Consider the following 23,584-nt stretch of genomic DNA (forward strand, 5'->3'; position numbering starts at 1 on the left):
CGTTGCCGAAGTCTATAACGCATGCCCGAAGCATGTCTTCGAGAGTTTGGATCGTACGCTCAGACTGCCCATCCGTCTGAGGATGATATGATGTGCTCATGTCTAACCGTGAGCCAAAAGATTTGTGCATCGCTTGCCATAGTTCTGACGTGAATCGTGCATCCCGATCCGAAATGATGGAGGTGGGCACTCCGTGCCTCGAAACAACTTCCTTAAGATAGATGTCTGCGAGAGTGGAGAACTTATCCGTTTCCTTTATAGCCAGGAAGTGTGCAGACTTGGTGAGTCGATCCACGATAACCCATATGGTATCATTCCCACGCTGGGATCTGGGTAGGCCTGTAACGATATCCATGGAAATTTCTTCCCATTTCCATTGCGGTATCGTGGGTTGCTGAAGTAGACCCGCTGGTTTCTGGTATTCGACCTTGACTCTCGCACAGGTCAAGCACTTGCTGACATAGGTAGCGATGTGGGCCTTCATGCTAGGCCACCAATAAGTAGTTCTGATGTCGTGGTACATTTTATCCGATCCTGGATGTACCGAATAACGAGACTTGTGAGCTTCATCCATTACAAGTTCGCGTAGACCGCCATAAAGTGGGACCCAAATACGCCCCGTTACATAGTAGGCGCCGTCTGCCTTCTGTTCCATTTGCTGCCTTGAGCCGCGTAAGACTTCAGCCCTGACGTTTTCTGGTTTCAATGCTTCTACCTAAGCATTTCGTATCTGTGCTGGAAGGCTAGACTGGATCGTAAGCTGTAGCGCTCGCACGCGCCGAGGTAAAGTGTCTTTCCGACTGAGGGCGTCAGCCACAACATTGGCTTTGCCTGGATGGTACTTGATAGCGCATTCGTAATCGTTCAGTAACTCGACCCATCGTCGTTGACGCATGTTCAAATCCTTCTGCTTAAGAATATGCTCGAGACTCTTGTGATCGGTGTAAATCGTGCACCTGGTACCGTACAGGTAGTGTCGCCATATCTTAAGCGCGAAAACAACAGCTCCCAGCTCTAAGTCGTGCGTCGTGTAGTTTCGTTCGTGAATCTTAAGTTGGCGTGAAGCATAAGCAATAACCTTGTCGCGCTGCATTAACACACATCCAAGACCCTGGATGGATGCATCACAATAAACCACGAAGTCGTCTGTGCCCTCTGGCAAGGAGAGGATAGGTGCACTGCAAAGTCTATCCTTTAAGTGCTGAAAAGCAGTCTCCTGGGCTCTCCCCAGCGATAGGTGACACCCTTCTGTGTCAGTAGTGTAAGCGGCTGAGCAATCTTTGAAAAGTCTTTAATAAACCGTCTGTAGTAACCCGCCAAACCCAAGAATTGGCGTATTTCCGTTGGCGTACGTGGTGCAGGCCAGTTTTTGATCGAGTCCACCTTGGATGGATCGACATGGATCCCGTCCTTGTTTACTACGTGGCCTAAGAAGTGGACTTCACGAAGCCAGAAGTTGCATTTCGAAAACTTAGCGTACAGCTGTTCCTTCCATAGGAGTTTCAAAATAAGGCGTAGGTGCTGCTCGTGTTCCTCCTGACTCTTGGAGTAGATCAGAATGTCGTCGATGAAGACAATGACGAACTTGTCAAGATAGGGTTTGCACACCCTGTTCATAAGGTCCATAAATACGGCAGGCGCGTTCGTTAACCCGAACGGCATGACAAGAAACTCGTAGTGGCCGTAGCGAGTTCTGAATGCGGTTTTGGAGACGTCCTCCTCCCGGACTCTCAGCTGATGATAACCAGACCTCAAGTCTATCTTGGAATAGTAACACGACCCTTGTAACTGGTCGAATAAGTCGTCTATGCGTGGAAGAGGATAACGGTTCTTCACCGTTACCTTGTTCAACTCACGGTAGTCGATGCACATTCTGAACGTACCGTCTTTCTTTTTCACAAATAGTACTGGAGCTCCCCATGGCGAAGAGCTTGGACGAATGAAGCCCTTTTCCAAGAGCTCTTGTAGCTGTTTTGACAATTCTTCCAATTCTGATGGAGCTAGACGATATGGTGCGTGAGCTATGGGTGCTGCTCCTGGAGCGAGCTCGATTTGAAATTCGACCTGACGGTGAGGCGGTAAGCCAGGTAAGTCTTCAGGAAACACCTGAGGGTAGTCGCGTACAACTGGAATATCCTCCAGTTTCCTTTCCTTCACTGATACATCCGAAACGAGTGCCAAGATTGCGGTGTGACCCTTCCGCAGGCACTTCTGAGCCTTCAAGAAAGAGATGATGCCAACCACAGCACCACTCTTGTCGCCTTGGACTTCGAGAGGTTCTTGACCAGAACGGGGAATGCGAATAATCTTCTCGCTGCATAAGATCTCTGCCTGATGTTGGGATAACCAATCCATCCCAATAACGATATCAAAACTTCCCAAAACTATGGGAATAAGGTCGATGGAGAAAACTTGACCGGCTAAGACGATACTACAACCCCTGACTATCTGCGTGGCTTCTAAGCTCTTACCATTAGCTAGTTCTACGACGTGTTTGGTGTTTAGGGGTGTTGATGTACGTTTTAACAATTTACCGGCTTTCACAGAAATATAACTTGTATCCGCACCCGAATCAAATAAAACAGTAACATAAATATCGTCGAGGAGAAACTTACCCATAACCACATTGGGATCGTTCATTGCGTCTCCTCGTCCTAACACGAAAGCTCGACCCCTTGCCTCGTTGCCATTGTTGTTGTTGTTTCCCCCGTTGTTGTTGTTCCCGTTGCCCTGGTTATTGTTGTTGCGATTCTGGTTCAACTGAGGACAATCGCGTTTGAAATGACCTTCAGCCCCACACTGGAAACATCCCCGGTTTCCACGCTGCGGCTGCTGCTGCTGCTGTGGGTTCTGTGGAGCTGGTTGTTGCGGTTGCTGGTTCTGATTTGCAGGCCGTGGGCTCCTACAGTCTTTAGCCTCGTGACCCATCTTGAGACATCTTTGACAACGAACCTTGTTGCACTGGCCGCTGTGATGTCTGTTGCAGTTGTGACACTTGGGGTGAAACCCTTGATACTTCCTCTGTCGATGACCACCAGAGGTTTGCTGACTAGGACTCTGGTAGTGGTCAGTCTTCTGCTGCTGAGCTTGAGGTTGAACTGTTGCTGAACCTTTGCTAGAATCCCCATCCCACTTTTTTTTGTTGTCACTGGGTGTAGTGGGAGTAGCGGCTGAAGTGGTAGCACTGATGCGTTTGGGCAACTTGTTCTGTTCCACCGCCTGATCCGTGAGGCGATGAGCAAGACGCTGGATGTCTTGGATATTGTCGAGGTTAGCCGATGTAACATGGCTCTGAATTTCTGAGGCTAGACCCTTGAGGTACAACTCGATGCGCTTGATCGGAGGGTCTACCATGGTTGGGCACAAGATGGCCAGTTCGTTCGACCGTTTCGTGTAAGCTTCTATCTCTGACCCCGTCATCTTCAAGTGATAAAACTCATTCTCCAACTTGTGGATATCATCCCTTGTGCAGTACTCACGTTTGATAAGTTCCTTGAAATCGTTCCAGGGTGGGGCGTTAGCAGCTGCCAACCCTAAGATCTGAACTTGGGCGTTCCACCAAGTTAGTGCTATTCCTTCTAGCGTGCCAGTGGCGTATTTCACCCTGCGAGCCTCAGGGCATTCACACATTTCGAAAACTGACTCTAGCTTCTCGAACCAGTGGAGGAGTCCCACTGCCCCCTCTGTGCCGCTGAAAGTACTTGGACGACAGTCCATGAAGTTCTTGAAAGTGCAGACAGGCTGCTGCGCTGGTTGACCTATTGTGTATGAATAGGACGAGATTAAATACGAGAGTGAATGCAGGATCTAAGGATCCTAGTGTGAATCTAAACTGCAGGGTATACTACCTGCTTGAGCAGCTGCAAGTGCCGCAGCAACTTGAGCTTGAACGAGAGCCTCTAGCTGGGCTTGAGTCATGTTAATTCGTCCAGACATGATCTTCATTGCAAAAGTAGCGTAAGTGAGAACGGTTCGCGAGTAGGGCGATGACAGAAAAGCGTAAGCACGTAGGTATTCTCATGTAATAAAGTCATATGTATCTAAGCGTAATGCGAGCAAAGTTCTATATTGTTCAAGCATGCATGTAATAAACATAAACCTTATTACCTAGGATGTCGAGTCTTGCACGTGGAGCGAAGCGTCGTTGTGGATCGTTGAGAGCACTGTTCTGGTTATAGTCTGGTTTTAATAAAAAAAACGTTTCCCCTATTAAAACCAAGTTCTCTATAACCAATGGCTCTGATACCAATCTGTCACACCCCCAAAATCCACACGCGGAGTACCACCGCTTGGGAGCGTGACATGACCAGGATCAAGCCACCAATCATATTGAACAAGCATATAATAGTTAAAGTAGTTCAAAAACCCAAATCAATACGATTGATGTTCAAACCAAACTTTGTTTAAGTAGCGGAAACATAATAATGAAAAACCCATAATAAGTTATAAGTTCAAATATCGTTCACGATCCGTATCCCACAACGACCTGCTCCTCCCTGTGCAAGCTCCATAATGTACCTAAGGTCCTGCAAGGCATGCAGCAGATAATCAACAACTAGTTGAGCGAGTTCACAGAAAGTAAGTTCGTAACAGTAATGAGTAGGTTCATCTAGTTGGGGGCTTCCCAAGCATGTATGTACTAATGGTGGGGGTTTCCCATGCTTATATATATTACCAGTGGGGGATTCCCACGTTTATCTTTACTAATGGGGGCTTCCCATTATGGTACTTACTAGACTATTTGCAACCATGTGTTCTTCTTAAACTGAGAACAGGAATACGTACAAGGTCACGCAGGATTTACGTGAGTGCCCTTCCCCGAGGACAGTGGTACGCGTGGGGTTTACGTAGGATTTACGTAAGTGTCCTTCCGACCCGGAAGATAGAAGTGGGTATTAGATTACGTAGGATTTACGTAAGTGTCCTCCCGACCCGGGAGACAATGGTAGATACTAGTTTACGTAGGTTTTACGTAAGTGTCCTGACTATCCTGAGGACGATGGTCTATAGTCTAGCAATAGCGTAAGTACGAGAAATCATCCATTTCAAATAATCCAACCCAATTCCCAACCCGGGAATCCCATGCCTTGGCTGTGTGAACTCACCTTGGTTTGCTCGGCAGATACACAAAAAGGTTCTTGAACTAAAGTGGTCCACCACGTCCTAACAGGGTTACCATACGAGTCAGGTTTTGACTTAAGTTATGCACGTATGAATCACGTATGTTAACACGTTGCGAGCACACATAGATCATGGCAACAGTTTAATAATCAAAGCAATCCATTCAGCTTGTGCAAATACTTATCAGCCCAATAGTACTCGGCCCAAATATATAACACATAAGTGCACTTGTGCGATCCGATCTGTGTTGTGCGATCGGACAAGTCCAGCCCAAATAACCATCCGGCCCAAACAACATAAACAATCCAAATATCTTCTCAGCCCAAAAACAATACAGTCAAGCACATAAGTCCAATTGTGTGTGCACGTGCATATGGTCTCGAGTCGAGATCTCGAGTCGCAACAGGAGTGTCTCGAGTCGCAAGAGGGCTGGTCTCGGCTCGTCATGGTCCACTCGAGACTACACGGTCTCGAGTCGCAATCCAGAACTCGCAAACTCGGTCTCGAGTTGTGCTGTTGTGTGTCGGTGTGAGGTCTCGAGTCGCAATGTGGAGGTCTCGGGTCATCATGGTCCGGTCTCGAGTCGCAATAGGACTCGCAACCGTGTCGAGACTAGTCAATGTAACAAACTTCCTGATTTCATGCAGATCGGTTGCAATTCATTTAATCCGTTTCAAGGTTTCCAAACATAACCAAATCAATTAACATGCAAACAGTTTCCGGTTTTAGGATTTATCGATCAAACAGGGATTTCCGAACATAAATTCTTATGAACACTAACATGAATAAACATGAACACCAATATATCATAAAACATACAATCGGATTAACCTTTATACTCTAACCCTATTATCCGAGTTCATCATATCACTGCCGATTACTTCAAGCATCAATTTATTTACAACTCCATATCGATCTATAATATGGTACAAGTGAGCCGATTTCATGACAAGTAAACATGTAACAATCAATCAACATAATCAATCCTCATCATCTAAACATCATGTAAACGCATAGATCATAACATCACCTCATACAATCGAATAACAAACAAACAATATAACACTAACTGGATTAGAGAAGGAATGATCCGAAGCAGAACTTCGAGAGAGATGAGGTGTTCGGCTGCCTTGGTTCCGAGTCGAGAGAGAGAGATTGTGTGTGTGTGTGCTCTAGGTTGCCAAGTTGTGTAAAAACAAAACCCTAATGAGGTGTGTAGTCATATACGTGTGAAAGGGAAGTGGGCCGAAACCCCACTTGGGCTACCTCATGGTCTCGAGTCCAACTATATGGACCGAGTGGGTTTGTACAATCGAGTAGGTGTTGTGCAATTGGGCCGTTTATAAACATACACACATTCACAAGCACGTATTAACATAACATTCATATAATCACCAAGTTCACATACGCTACATCAAAGCACAAAAATAGGTTCGGAAACACGAGTTGTCACAGGCATGGCGAAGCACTTATATATAGGAAGTACCAGCGGCGTATCCACCATGCTTCCACCACACGCCTCTGCCCCGTGAATAGGTGTCACACTGTGTCGATATGGTCAAGACGCTTATATATAGGAAGTACCAGCGGCGTATCCACCATGCTTCAACCACACTTAACCATGCTTTTAACGTTATGGCATCATTGAAACTTATTACGATCTCCGTGCACTAACCATAGTAATCCCGTGTGCACCCGCGATTAATTTAATCCTTGCAAGTTTATCGTACTTTATCTCAAGAATGTATAGTAGGGGTAAAACACATTATATAGTACATAATGCTAGTATTTAATCCGTGCGTGAGTGCGAGGGAGAGCGGGAGATAACTAGAGTCCACATTGCGCCGAGAAATAGAACAAGTTCAACATATAAAGAAATTAACGGCGCAAATCATATCATTACAACGACATTGGAAGCATACTAATGTTGTTGTGGAGGACTTCTGCGGAGGCTGCGATTGTTGCTGAAATTCCTCAAGTCTGCGGCCCCGTGCGGCAGTGCTGGATAAGATGACCATACCAGTTGCAATTTGCGCAAAAGCGATAGTTAGCTTCTGGCGGGTGATGATACGTACACATGAGACACAGGGGATGAGTTCCATTGTAGTTGCGCTTCGAGTGAACTGGAATTGCTTGGAGAGGTTCTGGTTGCGACAGTCCAGTTGCTGAAGAGTTTGAGCTCGAGGTCTTTCGTTTGCGGCTGGACTGAGCTTCCTGAAGCAATGCGTTATCATCGGAGGATTCGTCTGAGGACTCCCCTGAAGAATTGTCGGTAGAATGGTCGGAAGAATCGATGACGATTGCTTGGTTAGCTTGTTTGACGGGACTCTTGGAGAAGAGTCCGTCCAAGACTCGTTTATCGTTGATTTCTGCGGCCAAGCGGTAGGTTTCTTCGATGGTAGTAGGTCTTGCAGCTTCGACAAAATCTCCCACATTCAGGCAAACCGCGAATGTACTTCATGATGGATTTTTCTGAAGTGTTGACTTGACTTGGGCAGATTATGCTAAGCTGTTTGAACCTTGCGGTGTAGCCAGTATTGTCACCTTTGGCTTGCTTGATTTCCCAAAATTCTGTCTTCTAGCTTCTGGACTTTGTGGGGAGGGCAGTACTCTTTCTTCATGAGATCCTTCAGCTCATCCCAAGAGAGAGCATAAGCTGCGGAGATCTTACGTTTGTTACGTTCGGCTGTCCACCAGTCGAGTGCTTGCGATTGAAATGCTCCGGTAGCGCAAGTAGTACGGAAATTATCAGGACACCCACTCTGGCGAAGGGTGACTTCGATAGAATCGAACCACTAGAGTAGCTAGGACACACCTCCTTCACCCGTGAACTTCATCGGGTCACAGGCTTTGAAGTGTTTGTAGAGGAAAGCAGATTGCGGCGCCTCCGTCTTAGAGTCTTCTGAGGTTCGAGAGTTGCCGAGAGAGTGCACTTGAGCGACAATTTGAGGAATGACCTTGGCCACTTCCTTGGCCACAAGCGAGGCAATCCTCTTCTCTGCGCTTCGTTTGGCTCTTCTCCTAGCTGTTTGTCTCGAGATGGAGTCGTTTGAAGACATCTAGACAGAGAGAGATTTGGAGTGAGATTCGATCATAATGATTTTTGAGTTTTGTAATGCGATTGAGCGCGATCAATACTTGTTGCGAGTAATATAGTAGATTTCACATAGGAGCCACATAGGAGACACGAGATTCCTAGGTTCTCACACAATTGATTCGTTTTGCACATATAAATAGTTGTAGTTTATACTTACACACATACATGTCGGTGTAGAATGAGCGAGGACGCGATGAAGAGGGAGAGAGCGAGAGAGAGCGAAAGCGAGTAATTTAGACATTAGCTTTGTTGCAAACATCCGGCTTTTGTTTTAGATTGCGATAGCTGTGCGACTTGTGCGTTTGCAAAAGTAGGGAGCGAAAATCGATAAATCGAGAAATCGATAAAGCGTAAAGTTTTAAATTGTAAACATATAAGCGTAAATAAGTTCCATAAAGCGTAAAATCGGCGATTCGTATGCTAGAATGATAGATAGAGTGCCTCGGGTGTTTAGGCGTCGACTACCCATGGTAACCCAACTATACCCAATCAAGTTCGTGCATGCGCGTTGCCCTAGAAGACTTATGCTTCCACTGGGATGCAGCTCATGGCATTCGTCTTCCTAGTCATCGCGTGGCTCGAGTTATTGTTATAGCCGAGTCCTTGGTGAGAGCTTTTGAAAACCATTTTATAGAGAGTGGAACGGTTTATTAAGATACGGGTTTCACCCCTGACTTAATAACTTCGCTCCCAACTGTGGTTGTGCTCTTCGAATAAATTCGGGAGTTCTACTAGATTTTGAAATGGAGACTTTCGTTGAGATATGGATGTCACTCCTAGCTCGATGAAAAGTTCTCGTGTTAGAAAAATGCGCTGAGTGAGCGATCTTATCGAGAGTTCCTGGTTTTCACGCCTGATCTTGACTGGGCCACTCGGTTGTGTTACGCGAGTATTTTTGAAAACACGTGTATTGTGTTGGCCTTAGGAAAGGCTAAGTAATATTCCAACCTTAGGAAAGGCTCTTCGTGTGAAGTTGTAGTATGTGGTGTTCATGCGAAGTTGTAATTTTGTTAGTGCATATGTCTGTTGACTTCGTCTTGTATCGAGTCTTGTAATAGAAATGATAGATCTAGGACACGTAGTACGAGGAAAATGGGAAATTGGCTAAAAAAGTCATTTCACACGAAATAGCCATTTCATGCGAAATACCCATTTCGTGCGAAATAGAAAGTGACCATTTCGTGCGAAATCAACTTGTGTTATTTCGTGCGAAATCAACTTGTGTCATTTCGTGCGAAATCATTTCGTGCGAAATCAACTTGTGTCATTTCGTGCGAAATCAACTTGTGTCATTTCGTGCGAAATCAACTTGTGTCATTTCGTGCGAAATCAACTTGTGTCATTTCGTGCGAAATAGCCATGCCTATATATATGTGTCTTGAGATTTCATTTGTAACGGTGTGATTTTGGAGCCGAGGTGCTGCCAAATTGTCTCCAGCCATTGTAACGTCATTTAATCAATACAAGAGACTGTTAAAGTATATAACAAGCTGAACGAAGATCAAATCTTTGAATTCCGCCTCTGATTTGATCCGAGAACTCTTCTGAACGACTTGTTTGGTCATGCAAACAATCCTACAAGTGGTATCAGAGCTCAGGAGGAAGAGTTCTTACCGATTTAGCTTGTTTTCACTGAAAATTCTGACTTCTACTCATTCTTTCACGTTTTCAACTGAATTTTATAAAATTATACGGGTTTTCACGGTCCAAATTACATTATTTTTTGATATGTTGTGCGAAAATACCTGATCTATAACCCTACAAAGTTTCAAATCTTAATTCAAAGCCGTTTGAGAGAAATTTGAGATTTTGTGTCCGATACCGTGTGACGTCAGCTTCATTTCGCACGAAATGAGCTATTTCTCTTGAAAGTGTACTCATTTCGCACCAAATAACTTCATTTCGTACGAAATCAGATCCATTTCGCACGAAATCACACGTTTTAAGATCATTTCGTACGAAATCAGGTCTATTCCGTATGAAGATGTCTGATTTCGTATGAAAGTGATTCATTTAGTTTGAAAGATCATCATTTCGCGTGAAATACATCTGATTTCGTATGAAGGTGGTTCATTTCGTTTGAATTTGTTTCGTGTGAATGTATTTCGTGTGAATGTGTCATCATTTCGCATCAAATCTCTATTTCGCGTGAGTTATATCGTTTGAAAGAGTCTGTCTCAGCAGTTCATGTAATAGTGGTCTGCCGAATCATATTTTGATAGATATACATCTCGGTCCAATCAAATTGTAAAAGTAAATTGTGGGCAGTCCACTAACATACTGTGGCCCAATCAGTTTGTTTTGAGCAAGAGAAGTTGTCAGCAAAAGTGTTTTGATAATACCAATTTACATGTGATTAAAGTGAGGCGGCCTAATGCTTGTGTAGTAGTGTCAGGTCCATTTATTACAAAGTGTTGAGGTCCAATTAGATGCAATCCTTTATCTGACATCGGCCCATGTGAAGATTGCATGAAAATTAAGTCTTTGTTGGCCACTGTTATAATCCATGTGAAACAATTAAAGGCTCCGACCCATTTGTCTATAAAAATTGCGGCCCAATCATTTTGTTAATCTCCAAACCAAGAGGTCCAATGAGATTTTGTTTAAGTCTAAATGTTGTCAGCCCAGTGGGTTTGTTGGTCCATTTAAATCAGTAGGTATAAAAATGTTGTCGGCCAGTGATTTCAAATACCAATAAAGTGCATGTGAAATTGAACCAGATTTGTCATTTGAAAGGTTTGACATCACATTGGGTCACAATCCGAGTCAAAGGATCTTGTTTTGTTCAAGTTTAAAGTGCAACAAATCGAGTGGCAATCCAAACGAGTTGCCACCCGATCCTAATCAGTTCTATTTGTCTGTGTTTCAGGTGATTTGTCAAGCATCGGATACTCGCCCGAGCGAATCCCCACTCGATCCGTTGTCACCTGATTTTTGCCATTCAATCGGATATTCATCTGATTCAGTTGTTTGATAAAGTGATTGAACTGATCTTAGATTGTGTGAATTTTCGTATCGTTTGAAAATTTGTCTTTGTGAAGCTTTCAATACCGAAACATGGATTCTGAGTTTTATAACTCGTTGTTCGGAAATGGTATGCCTGTTCAGACTCCAGCGAGTTTACTTAAAAAGAAGTTTGATAGTTTTACAGCTATCAGAGGAGAACCAACAAAAGAGTTAATCGAAAGGTATTGTCAGTTGTATGTAGAGATGAAACGTTTGAGTATTACCAAAAGAGATGATGAATGGGTTGACAAGTCGGCAAATGCTTTACCGCGTGATGAGTGGGGCACATATTTGTTGGCCTGGAAAAATAGCTTGGAATATTTTGGCTTTAATTTGAGCACGTTCATCGAGAAGATTGAAGCTCAAGAGATTGAACGCCAAAAGATTAGAAAATTGAAGTCTGATTCAGGAGAGAAGAATCATAAAGCAGCAACTACTGAAGAAAAAATCAAATCTGAAGAAAACGTTCAAGTAGTAGAGAAGCAGGTTGAAGAAATTTCAGCTATCAAGGTTGAGAAGAAAGCTGAAGCTGAAATGATGTCCGAGAAGTGCTTAAACTGTGATAAATCTGAAGTAGACAATGTCAAACTCTTGAAAAATGTGGAGAGTTTGACATTGGAAAACAAAAATTTGAAAGAAAAAGATTTTCAAGATAAAATAAAATTTTTGGAAAATGAAAAATTGAAAATTGAAAAAGATTTTGAAAATAAAATAAAATCTTCAGAAAATGAAGATTTCTGGATAAAATTTGAAAACAAAAATTTAAAAGAAAAAGAACCAGAATTTCTAAGTCAAATAAAAGTTTTAGAAAATGAAAAATCTGTTCCTGAAAAAAATAAAATTGAAAATGAAAAAGCAATAAATTCTCATCTTGAGAAAATCACTCAACTTGAAAGTGAAGTTGAGTGTGCTAGAAATAAAATTCCGGAGTTAGAAAAGACATTGAAAGGTTTTGTGACTTCGTCTGCATTACTAGATCATATATGTCCAAAACCAATCAATGAGATTCCAATAAGTGACAATGTCACAAATTATGACAAAGTCTTAATTGAGGATTGCGATGACAAAACTGATGACGAAGATGATAAAAAGAAAATATTTTTGAAATTAAAAGAAAAATTTTAAGAAACTGTTTTACATTCTACCGAAAAAGGTGAATGCTCATCGCAAAAACCTTTTAAGAAGAATGTAGAACACAAACAAAAAGATAAAAATTCAGAAAAGTTTCAGAACAAAAATAAAAGATCATCAGTTCAATCATCCAATCAAAAATCACAAAAACTTGAAAATCAAAACTCACAAAAAGTTGGTAATAAGTGGTGCAGGTTTGACCACAGTGCTCAAAAGTCAAATCAAGCTTACAGGAGAAGATGGGATGAAGATTCTTCAAAGTCAAATCATTACAATGATAGAAACCAGAAAAATGATGAGTACTACAAATCAAATCAGTGTTATGATTTGAGTGTTTGGTTTGAAAATGGAGAACGGTATGATAACAGGGTGTGTTACAAATGTGGTTTTCAAGGACACATTGCTATTAACTGCCAGAGTCAAAGTTTTGAAACAAGAAGATGTTTTGAATGTCAAATCAAAGGTCATATTGCCAGAGAATGCCCAATGAGATCAAAGGGAAGATCGAGGGCTGAATCTCATGGAATGGTGAAGAAATCTGTTAAAAGTAATGAAAAGTCCAAAGAACCGAAAGTGAAAGAACGGAAAGTGAAGCTTTCACAAGGGCAGAAAGATAGACTGAGAAAGAAGAGAAAGAAGAGAAAGAAAGCAAGGGAGTATCTTGAAAGGATTTTGTCCTCGGCTACAACTGGTAATTCAGATAAAAGTTCTGATGAATCGATTTGCTCAACAAAAAATGGTCAATCAAGCAAAACGAATTCATCAGATACAAATCTAAGGACAAAAGAGAGAATAAAGAAAGAAAAAGTGGTTAATCAAACGATTAACAAATCAAAGAAAGTGAGATTTTCACTTCCTGGCGATGAATTTGTTTCTTCGGAAGCAAAGGAGCCACGTGTTGGCGATGAATTTGACTCATCAAAGACAGAAAAGCCACCTGTTGATCAAAAAGGAGAAAATTCAGTTCCGCCCAATGGATGATGTCAACTTTCCACCATTGCGGACTGAAAATTTTAAACAAAAAGTTGGCAAAGTGAAAATTTCGAATCAATTATATTCTGAAAAGAAAGAACTTGATGTCGAAAAGGATTTTAATGGAAAAGTGAAAAATATTTTTGGAAAGATGATTGAGGGAAAGGTAAAAGGGGTAAAAGAATTTCATGAAGCAAAAAGGAATGATCAAACCCCGAGTGAAATTGAAAAGGTCACACCCAAGGCTGGTCAGGCTTGGGTGCCTGCATTCTTTGCTTAAAATCTTGACTTGCCAGAACTCCCAGGTTGGTAATTGGGGAGTAGGAATAGGCATCTTTCTTGAAAAAAAATCACAGATGTGAATGGTGGTTGTTATGTGATATTTCGACTTACAAGCGGTGGACATTTAGTTGTACTTGATTTAACTATCTTACAAGTGGTATGATTATTGGAAATTGTTTTTGTGATAAACCTACAAGTGATTGAAAACAGTGTGATGAATTAAACCCCATGTTTGTAAAATGGCAAACAAAACTTATTTTCCGGAAAAACCATTTTGATTAAAACAAACTTAAGTGTTTTGAAATCATAATGGGAAAATAGTTTGTTGTGAGGGGGAGTTCTGATTGTTTATGCCAAGAGGATGGCGAATTGAAGTGATTCACATCAAGTTTTCAAATTTGTACAGGTTGTTTTCAAATTTTCCCAGAAAATCAAAATTGAAACATATTTTGATTTTAGGGGGAGTAAAAATTTAGAAAAAATCGAAAATTTGAAAAAGTCAAAAACATTGAAAAATAAAAAACGAGTTTTGTTGGAGAAAAAGAGGAAATGATAGTACATCAGTGCAAGAAACAAACCTCAGTCGCGCTCTCTACCTGCGAGGCTGAATACGTTTCGGCCTCGAGCTGTTGCCCTTGGATCCTTTAGATGAGAGACTTTGGTTTGAAGTTCTTGGACACGCCTATATTTGTGGACAATGAGGCAGCGATAAACATAACGAAAAACCCGGTTCACCATTCTAAATCAAAACATATAGAATTTCGACATCATTTCATCCGTGATTGTCATGAGAAGAAATTGATTCGAATCGAATATATACACACTGATGAACAGAGGGCTGATTTTTACACCAAACCGTTTGATAAAAAGAGATTTAACTATCTTTTGAAATTAAATGGGATGAAAAATTTGCTTTCTGGGAGGGTTGTTGAATGTGAAGCCGAGGAGGACGGCGATCAGAATTGATCCACGTCATGTTGTCAAAGTTTTTGTACAGTTTATTTTCTGCTTTTGATAAAAACAAAAACACAAAAATATGTCTTTGTTTTTAGGGGGAGAAAGTTTGCAGAAAAATACAAAAACATGATAAAATTTCAAAATCCAAAAACATTAGAAAATCTCAAAAAGAGTTTGTGTAAAAAGGGGAAATGATAGTATATGAGTTAGACAGTGCAGTACGCTAAAGATTTGTAAAGATTAAAAGTTATTAAGCAGTCTTGCAAATGATGTGTCGATAGGTTTTTATACATTCAGTAAATTTGTTTGGGATATAAACAAAAATAAACACTTGCTTTTATGTGGGGAACATCTCCAGGATATATAGGTAACCCCTGAAATCTTGTTTGAAAGATCCTATTTCTGACATACTAGGTCTTTGTACGTGATGATATCTGGGGGTATTATACCAGGACTTCTGATTTTGCGGAAGCAATAGCCTAGTCCTCGTGTAATACTCTGCACAGCTTTATTCATAAAGCCTCCCCTCAGCATAAAAAATGATGAAACATTGAAAAATGCTAATCATGTGCTGTTGTAAAAAAAAAAGAATCCCTAAAAGGGAACCCACTGGAAGTCGATCCATCATCTCTCTGTACGAACGGAAGTTCTAGCCTGAGCTCTCGTGGCCTCGCATTCACCCAATTACAGATATCATTAGTGTATATTCACCTGTAAGACTGAATATAGTGATCTGGATACGGGAGTATATTCTGAGGTGGTACACGTGTAAAAGTCAAGATCTTAAAACATTAAATCCGTATCCTGAATAGATTGAAGTTTGTGTGAAAATTTAAGAGGATCAGTATATCGGCAATCAAAGCAAATTGTTTAATACTTAAAATGAAATCAAAGCTTCATGGTGCTTGTATCTTGTCAAAAGCTGATACGATCCCCTAATACACTCACCAAAAATATTATGTGTGTAGTTTTGGTTGCTTATCAAAAACCCAAAAAGATTGTCTGTTTGTTTAGCATTTTATAAAATCCAAAAAGATTTGCATTTCATCTTATTTTCGACAACAGACGTTGGTGATTTGATGATCAAAGTGTCATGTGCTAAACAAGTTTGGATCATGAGGGTTGGGTAAGCAAAAGATTGTGAAAAAATTATTGGTAATTGCTTGAAAGTTTAAAAGTTCATTAACTTGAACTTAAATTGTTTCAAAAAATCAGCATCTTCATAAAACTGGTCAGCCAAGGTCATTAATTTGGACTTGGCAGGCTAAACAGTTGACCAGTGTGATTAACTTGGACTTGGTTAACTGGGTGTGACGGTAAAATATCAAAAAGTCAAAAAAATTTAAATTTTTGAAAAATTGCCATTTTCAAACGAAATGACTATTTCGTACGAAATAGCCATATCACTTGAGACTTGATTTTGTTTGAAATTGGTGATTTCGCTTGAACTTGCCTTAGTGCCTATTTCGCACGAAATAGGCTTGTCTATAAATAGTGGGGCATTTCGCTTGAACAGAACATTATTCTTATTTCGCTTCAAAGAACACTGTCAAGGCGATTTCACACGAAATCCCCGTAATCATCGATTTAAGCCGAGATCTTGTCGGATTGTTGTTTGTGAACAAGATTTAAGTTGGTTTTCTCAACTTAGATCATGGGAAAGGTAAGGGTTCTTAATGATTTGACCTGATATCGTTTGAACGGCGAAGAACAGGACCAAGGACTTAGATCTAGGGTTTAATTTTGATGTTAAATGAACGATAATCATACCCTTGAACTCGGAATGTGCTGTAAATCTAGATTAGGGTTTCAATTTGATGATTTTGAATGAAGTCGGTAGATCAGTTTCTTTGAACTTAGATCTAGATCGTTTTTGTGGATAAAAATGAAAATAAAACAGATCCACATGCTCGGAATTAGTCATAGAACAAACCTAGTTAATCAATTTAATCATCTGATCATGTTTTGTTCATCTGTAATTTTTGACATCTTCAAACGAAATGACAAGGTATTTCGTACGAAATAGCCTATTTCGTTTGAAGTTGATTTTGTATGAAGTCAGGCTATTTCATGTGAAATGTTATTCCGCATGAAACAATCATTTCGTTTGAACTGTTGTTTTCGTTTGTAATGGTATTTCGCTTCAAAATGTTATTTCGTGTGAATGTGTGATTTCGCATGATCAGTCATTTCGTTTGAGTGTAGCTGTTTTCGTTTGAAATGATTTCGTTTGAATGAACTGTTTAAGTTGAAAAATATTCTAAGTGTAACTTGATTGTATGTTGTTGTTTTTCAGGCATCTAATGTGCAGTTCGATCCATTGCACACCATTTGTTGTATTTACGATGAGGAGAACATACCAAAGATGGCCGAATTCAAGAGTATTCTAGAGTTTATGAAAAGATTGCCGATACAGAAAGCTTTGTCGAATCAACATCTTGTATTCAGATCACATATTGAGCATTTCTGGGAGAAGGCCACGTATGACGAGGAAAGCAAGACAATAAATTCGATTGTGAGTATGAATGGCCAAAATAAACCAATCATCATCACTGAACAGCTTGTACGTGAGGTGATAGACTTTCCGGACGATGAAATTCTCCGACAAAGTTCCTAGATAGGATGGTCAAAGGCTGCATGTTAAGGATGGGATATAGAGGACCACTGAACAAGGCTAACTACTTGAAAGCATGTTTTTCCAAGCCTTACAAGTTTCTTATACATTCAGTGTTGCATGCTCTAAGTCACAGGAAAGGTGGCTATGATGTTATGATGGATTATCAAATGAGCATGGCGACGACACTCGTGTTAAACAAGAAGTATAATTTTTCAAAGATTGTGTTCCATTACATGGTAGAGAATATTACTTCGAAAAGCAAGACATGGGTTTATCCACGATTTGTACAAATGATACTGGATCATGCTTATCCAGAGTTAGAAAAAGATGAAAAGAATGATTTGTTGATGTTGTACCATATGGATAATGAGACGTTGAAAGTTTTAGCAAGATATCACACAAACCATCCAGAGCCATCAACAAAAGCTGAATTCTTTGGGTTTATCAAAGACAAAAATTATCAAGATCCAAATCCAGTTGATCACCAGAACTGGAGAAATGAGAAAGAGATGAAAGAAGCAAGTTATGCTGATGAGTTGAAAATTCTTGAAAATTTCAAAGAAACGAGGAATGAGTGGTTTCTGAAAGGAGAAAAGAAAAAGAGGAGCAAAAAAGCAACTCCTAAAGTTCAAGTAGAGGAGGGATCATCTTCTCAACCAAAGAAGCGTCGAAAAAAAAGTGTTGAGACTATGCTAGTTGATGAATCTGATAAAGAAGATGAAGCAGAAGCTGAAGGTGATGCTGAAGGAGATGACGTTCGTTTATCTCCTGAATCTGCAAAGTTGTTGAAATCTCTTACCGATTATAATGCTGAAACAGAGAAGACAGCTGGTGATGAAGGTGATAATGAAGATAAAAGTTCATCAAGTTCATCTGATGAAGATATTGATGAAACTGAACGTCCAGAAAGAATTAGAGCTGAGATTGAAAAAGAGAAAAAGCTAAAGAGAAAGAGGAGAGAGGATAAAGATGATGAGTTGTATAATCCATCTCCTGAGCATGTTATAGAATCTCAGACACCTCCATCATCTGGTGGTAGGAAGAAGACAAGTGCAAGAAAACGCCTTGTATCTCCTCAAGCAGCAAGAAGAAAAATAACAATCAAGCTGCCTAAACACACATTAAAGTCAAAACCAAATCAACCACCATCACCACCACCTGAACCATCACCACCTAAATCACCACATCAATCACCTCCAAAACAACCCACACCACGACCATCACCTCCACCACAAACTGAAAAACATTTTTCACCACCACATCTTTCACTGCCACATCTATCACCACCACATGAACAACCTATTGTTACTTCACAACAAATTTTCCAAACACCACCATCTACAGGACCACCTGTTCAAACCACTCTTGGATCTTCGGGATACAAAGATTTTCCTCACATACCAGTAAATATTCCTCTAGAAGACATTGGTGATTTTAGCTTTGCAAGTGATGAGCAAGTAAAAAGGTTGGAAAAGAAGGTTGAAGAAGTATTGGTTGAGAACAAGAAGTTGTTGGATCGAGAGAAGAAATTGGAAAAGCATGTTAAGTCTATGGAAGCTGAAAATTCTTCATTGTTAAAGAAAGTTGAAGCTGATCAGGCAGAGATTGATATTATGAAAGTGAAAATTGCTGAGTTGGAAGAAGAGAAAGCACGCAGAGATGAGCAGAACAAATATTTCAAACTGAAGAATAAAGAATTAGAAGCTGCTAATGCACAGAAAGATCAAAAGATGTATATGATGAACAAGGTGCTAGAAAGTTTGATTGGTATGTCTGTTGAACAAAAATTTAAAGAAATTCAAGTTGAGGAAGTTAGAGCTATACGTCAAGCTGTGATTGATGCTGAAATGAAAAATAATGGCAAACGTGTTGAAGGTACTTCTGATGTTGCTGAGAGAGCAATTGTTCTATCTTCTGTTACTGAGTCTCCTATTCAGAATCCTTGTCCTATATCTACTGTTTCCGGTATTTTTGAAGAGGATGTATTGATTGATGATGTTATTGATGATGAGGAAGAGGTCGATGAGGATGATGAAGATGAGGAAGTTGATGAAGATAAGACAGATGATGCAGACGATGTATTCTCTGCAAGTAGTCATAGTGACGATGGTAATGATGATGACGACGGTCAAGGTGGTACAGGGATTAAAGTTACAGAAGCATCTAATGAAGAGAATGTCGATGATTATCTTCATGATGATGCAAATGAAGAGCCTGAGGATGCTACAGGTGAGGAGGAGAACGTTGATGATCAAAACGTTTATAAAAGAGAAAAGTTGATTTTGCATCTAGAGCCTGAAGTCGAGGAAGGAGAAATCAGGCATACTTATACCATGAATGATATTATCGAGATGACGTGTATTGATGATCCTAACTTCAAGTTTGACTTTGAAGAAGAGTTGAATGCGTTTGATATGAACCAACAGCCCGACTATCAGTACAAGTATGTTGAAGAGGCAGATAACTATGATCGAGTCGAGGTTGAAGACTGCAACGATAAGGGAATGTGAATGTAGATACTTCCAACTTTCCAACACTTGTTGAGTTTTTCAGTCAAGCAAATGTAGATGAATTGAGAAGGAAAGTTGCTGAATGTCTGAAAGATAAGAGCTTCGATGGAACGACGAAAAATGCACAACGCGAAGAACGCAAGAAGTGGTTTAGAAAGAGTACTGAAAGAAAATTCAAACGTCCACTCAAGTTTTATAAGAGAGACAGGGATGTGTCGCTGGGGGATATTATTAGTTGGGGCTTTCTACCACAAGTTAATGTGTATGCCATTCGACGAGAATTTAGAGTGCAGTATTTTGAGTACATACAGGATATCATGTCTCTACCCTAGTGGGATGTCGAAGAGTTGTCGAAAGTTAGAACTCTGGATTATCCAGTCAGAAAGCATGATGTACCTATATGGGGTTTGATGAAATTTGAAGCCTTCAGAGGATTCAAACACTGGAAACCTTATTACCCGAAGAAAGTGAAGAGGGTAGATCCAGTGACTGGAATTGAAGAGACGATCTTGAATGTAAAGAAGCCTGAAGTGATTAAGAACATTCCAGTGCTGAAAATGGAGCAGGATTTCCATACAGGGTTCTTGTATTGGGTGTACAGCTGTTTGACTACTGAGGCCGTGATCACCTACAGAGTTGAAAATGAAGTCAGATACAGTCATGTGTATGATCCTTTATGGTTGGTGAACTGCTCAGCAAAGGATATAGAATGTTTGTTTGTTAACAAAATCAGGTTTAAAGCTGAAGATAAAGACCAGGATATCCAGTTTCAGAAGGTTGTATCCATCTGTTTCCAGAAAGCAATCAATCCTGAGCGTAAATGGTCGTCTAAATGGCGAGTGATTGAGAAAGAGGAAGCGTTGAAGGCTGAGAAGGAAAGAAAAGCTCGTGAAGACAGAGATAACATGCTAAGGCATACAGTTGTAGAAAGAATGGCTGCTGAAGAAAAGAGAAAGGTTGATGAGAATGAAAAGCTTAGGAAGCTGTTGCAAAAGAAGCCTAAGCCGAGGGAAGAGAAATTCAAGTCACTGTGAAGTTTGTGTTGAAGACCTGACTGAAGACTCCGGCAATATCCAAGGAGGAGTTTGTTGGTGCATAATGTCTATAGCCTACGTCTAAAGTCTAGGTCATGTCGGTAGCTTGTATAGGGGTGCATAATGTCAAAAATGTAATTTTATAATGTTTTGAAGTGATTTCGCACCAAATAGCATGTTGCTATTTCGCACGAAATCAAAGTGTGCTATTTCGCACGAAATGACACATGGTCATTTCGTGCGAAATCACCTGCCTCTATATATGGCAGTGGTGCTTCTCATTTGGTACGAAATCAGTTGTGGTGTAACGAAGTGCTGCCCAATTTTCATCGTGTAATCAAGTCAAATATCAATGAGAAGCTTGTTTTAAGTATCATACTCTGTTTCTACACCTTTCTATCACTGATTCTAGGTTGTTTGATTGTTTCCGTCTTTCAAACAGCTTTGTGTTGACTCTGATCGACTCATATAGGTCGCAAAACGATCCTACAAGTTTTTAGAGGATTCAAGCGAGAGTATCAAGTAGGCCTGTACAAATCCTACTGGGTTCGTACGAGTCGGCCTGTTGGCACTTAGACTATAGACTAGGTCGTTTCTAAGACAACAAACCCAGACTAGGTCGTGTCTTTCCTAATTCCTTATAGTTATGGCTCTGATACCAATCTGTTAAACCCCAACAGATGGCGGAATCATCGGGGCGCGGCACTAGGCGAATCAGATTGATCAAGAGAATCCATAAAAACTATAAAACGACAACATTCATTACATTTGTTATCCCATACTAACAAACAATATAATCACATAAGTCATCACAGATTTCTTGTCCTCTCGAACAATAGAAATCCGGCAACCTAGATTTTAGGTGAGTTTCTCGACTTCCTACCTTGATTTGATGTAGTCTGCGACTAAACCTGCAACATACGTTAAAACAACGTCAATACAAAAGTATTGGCGAGTATACAAGTTTTGATAGAGTAGCGTAAATAGTTAATAGCATAAAAGACAAATAGTACCAGCTAAGTCACTCGAGCTGCGATTGCGATTGCGATTGCTATTCATCCTAACTAGACCCCGTCGGGTACTATAGTACTATACTAGTTAAGGCAGGACCTTGCGAGTATAACTCCTAACACATATGTAACTACCATCTCGTGTAAATATACATAACAATTATTCGCAAGTGATAAACAGTTTAATTGTATAATTCATTTTGATAAGTTTGTTTTGATAGGAACGTACGTTACACCCAAAATACGATAAAAAGGGTTCGAGTATACTCACAGTCGGTGTTCAGCAAGTAAACACAACTTGGTTGGATTGAAGGGAGCGCGTCTGAAATTAGCCTGATTACAGATTGATAGCGTAAGCGTTGAATAGTGCGTTAAACGGTGGCGGTGAACCAAGTGTCGGATGGCAATCCGATCGGATGGCAATCCGATCGGATGGCCACTCGATCGGATGTCAATCCGTTCAGATGGACATCCGATCGGATGGCCATTCGATTGGATTGACATCTTGTTTGGGAAGGATGTGTTTATGTATAATGGCTTCGAAGTTTTCGTTGTAGCATTTAGAAAACAGAGAAGTATCTCTACCCTTCAGGTCGATCGGTTCGATCAGGTAACGATCCGATTGGTAGGATACTTAGTGAGAACAAATTCACAGCAGGGTTGTCACTCGATCGGATTGCAATCCGATCGGGTGGCAATCTGTTGGTTAATGATTATGCATTGAACATGTTGAAAATTGTTTAAGTGTTGAAGTTCCAAATTTCACATGGTCGGATGGTCGTTCGATCGAATGGCTATCCGATCGGACGGTAATCCAACCGACGTTCAGATCCTTGAAAAGTTGAAATAAAAGTTTAAGTGTGGGACCAAGTGTAGGCCGATCGGATGGATATTCGATCGGATGGCAATCCAATCGGACGACAATCCGTCCCAACGACCTGATTGTTTTTGACACTTGATTGTTTTGAAAGTTTTGCAGTTTTGTTCGAGACGGTAGGATAACGTATTAATCAGTGGAACTCCACCAAGGCTGAGTTATCAGATCGGATGGGAATCACCCCATCCGATCAGTTAACTATTCTTGATGGTTGTTCGTGTTCAACCCGTTAACTGGTCGTCTCGTCGATAGAAATCAGTTCTCAAACCGACACTTCTCTATAGAATGAGTAGAAGGCCTGAACAAGCTCCGATTCAATCGGTTTTGAGTAGAAAGTTAAGAAAGCTTGAAAGAAACTTGAAATACTTATATTCGGCTTAGATGTAGGTGCGATTAGTGTTTACATACCATGGAATCCATTAGATCTGAACCGTTCTTGATGAGATGAGGTCACGCTTCATTGTTCCTAAGAACTCCATGATGACATCACCTTAGAACGCCCCAAATCAGAGGATTTTACGGTGAAAAGGTGAGATTTGTTGTTGTAAAAGATGAAGGAGTGCGTGTAGATCATAGAAGTACAAGATTTGAGATAGAAACTTACAAGAATCGCGAGAAATCGAGAGAAAATAGCCCCAAAGCGTGCTTATCGAGTGAGAGCTGTCACATCACTGTTCAAGTGATGTGACAAGGGCTATTTATAGGTGAATAGGAGAGGAGGTGATGGAGTGCAATGGATCGGATGGCTATCCGATCGGTTGGCCATTCGATCGAACAGCACTCTATCGGTGGTCTCCGGCGAATTGCGTTTCGATGTTTCGTTTTGTTCATTAAGCGTTGCGATAGTTTGGTTACACATTTTCATACCCACATTCATATATTTATTATAATTAATCACAAAGGGTTGTCTAAATATCCACATTCCAAAATTTGCGTTGCGATAATCGAGTTGCGCGTTTCGAATATGCGT

General features: G+C 40.7%; 1 protein-coding gene across 1 annotated transcript; it reads left to right on the top strand.

The window, feature by feature from the left end:
- Positions 1 to 17,212: 17,212 nt before the first annotated feature.
- LOC110892685 (glutamic acid-rich protein-like) lies at positions 17,213 to 19,693 on the top strand. Its single transcript, XM_022139836.1, has one exon. The coding sequence runs from the start codon at positions 17,213 to 17,215 to the stop codon at positions 19,691 to 19,693; it is 2,481 nt and encodes an 826-aa protein (XP_021995528.1).
- Positions 19,694 to 23,584: the final 3,891 nt, after the last annotated feature.

Source organism: Helianthus annuus, chromosome 7 (assembly GCF_002127325.2).
Source record: "Helianthus annuus cultivar XRQ/B chromosome 7, HanXRQr2.0-SUNRISE, whole genome shotgun sequence".
NCBI lineage: Eukaryota > Viridiplantae > Streptophyta > Magnoliopsida > Asterales > Asteraceae > Helianthus > Helianthus annuus.